This window comes from Carlito syrichta, unplaced genomic scaffold (genome assembly GCF_000164805.1).
Source record: "Carlito syrichta isolate Samal-C Ts95f unplaced genomic scaffold, Tarsius_syrichta-2.0.1 Scaffold115695, whole genome shotgun sequence".
In the NCBI taxonomy this organism is placed as follows: Eukaryota; Metazoa; Chordata; class Mammalia; order Primates; family Tarsiidae; genus Carlito; species Carlito syrichta.
In genome coordinates, this window is record NW_007059791.1 from 30,301 (window position 1) to 32,073 (window position 1,773).

Below are 1,773 nucleotides of genomic sequence, written 5' to 3' on the forward strand. Positions count from 1 at the left end.
TGGGTGTGGGGTGGGGACCCGGGTGGGGCCTCGGGTGGGGGTCCCTGCTGTCCCCAGGAGGAACTAGGAGCAGGAAGGCTTTAGGGACCAGTTCAAGGAAATGGGGATGAAACTGAACAGGGCGGGGCTGATACACCCCCGGCCCCACCCCCGGCAGTCAGTGCCCAGGTCTCATTCTCCAGGCGGGTCACGGGTCCCTTCTGTATTTGTTAATTCAGTTGACACTTCCTGGGTGCCCACTGTGTGTCTGGCATGGGCTGAGTGCTGGGAAACATAGCAGACTAGATAGACACGGCCCATGCCCCCTCATCTAAAGTGTTGAGATGACAGGCGTGAGCCACCGCACCTGGCCGCTCTGAGAAAATTTAAGACTCATGTGCCCTCCATTTTCGGCCTGACTGAGGTCAGTAAGTCAGACACAGGTGCAAACAGTGCCCTGTGCTCTCCAGAAAATCAGCACGTGGGCGTTAGGAGGACAAATGGAGAGGGAAGTCTTCCTAGTGGGTGACCTAGGGCCAAAGGCGAGAGCGGAATGTTCCAGAACGTGAGTCCCATGAGGTTGGAGATTCGTTTTCCTGCTTTCTTTCTTTCTTTCAAGTCCATTGCCATATTCCAGTGCCAGGGCAGAGCTTGGCACATCGTGGGTGCTCCTGAAGTTGCTGAAAAAGCAAATAAAAGGAACGGCATGTGCCAAGGCCCCGAGGCAGCAAAGAGAAGCTGATGTTCAGGGGGGAAGGGTTGGACCAAGGGGAGAGCGGTAGGCTGGTCCAGGCCAGGACTGGGGGCAGGGGGGATGTGGGGGAAGGACTGACCCACCCTGCCTGGCAGAGCTGCAGGTCGCCTTCCAGGAGTTTGACCGAGACCGGGATGGCTACATTGGCTACCGGGAGCTGGGTGCCTGCATGCGGACACTGGGCTACATGCCCACCGAGATGGAGCTCATCGAGATCTCGCAGCAAATCAGTACGTGCCTCAGACCCGCCCTCTCCCCTAATCCTCCAGATGCCCCGACCATGGCCAGGGAAGCCGGGCAGCCCAGGCACAGAGGTAACCGCATGGGCGGCCCCCAGAGCCCAGGACCTGGGTCATTCTCAAGGCAAGGTCTCTGCCTCTGGAGTATCTCACCATCTTCTATGAGGTGGGCAGAGCGGGATCCATGATTCCCCTTCTGCGGATGAGAAAACTGAGTCTCTGAAGGGTTCAGTGACTTGTCTGAAGTCACACGGCAAAGTCATCGGAGCCAGGACTTGAACCCAACCGAACTCTACAGGGAAATTAAGAAAAGTTCTAAGAAGTTTTATTTTATTTATTTATTTTTGAGTCGGAGTCTCACTCTGTTGCCCCGGCTGGCGTGCAAGGGCGTGATCACAGCTCCCACAGCCTTGACCTCCTTCTGCCTCGGCCTCCCAAGTAGCTGGACTAAAGGCACACGCCACCGTACCCAGCTAATTTTTTTTTTATGATCTGTAGAGATGAGATCTCACCATGTTGCCCAGGCTGGTCCTGAAGTCCTGGGCTCAAGCGATCCTCCCGCCTTGGCCTCCTAAAGTGCTGAGATGACAGGCGTGAGCCACTGCACCTGGCCGCTCTGAGAAATGTTAAGACTCGTGTGCCTTTCATTTTCGGCCTTGTTTTTTGAAGAGCGATTCCCATCACGAAATACAGATGACCCAGCCTGGAGGGGGGTGGGAAAAGCTCACTTAAAAAGGGTAGCAGGCCGGGCTCGGTGGCTCAGCCTGTAATCCCACGCCTTTGGGAGGCCGAGGTGAGTGG

General features: G+C 56.3%; 1 protein-coding gene across 2 annotated transcripts in view; it reads left to right on the forward strand.

Moving 5' to 3' along the window:
* The window catches only part of CABP2 (calcium binding protein 2), a 7,157-nt gene that overhangs the window by 2,596 nt on the left and 2,788 nt on the right, over positions 1-1,773 (forward strand). For both annotated transcript variants that reach the window (XM_021706430.1, XM_008073493.1), the window contains one exon: positions 829-963. In XM_021706430.1, coding sequence (XP_021562105.1) covers positions 829-963 — 135 coding nt within the window. The remainder of the gene's footprint in view (positions 1-828; positions 964-1,773) is intronic.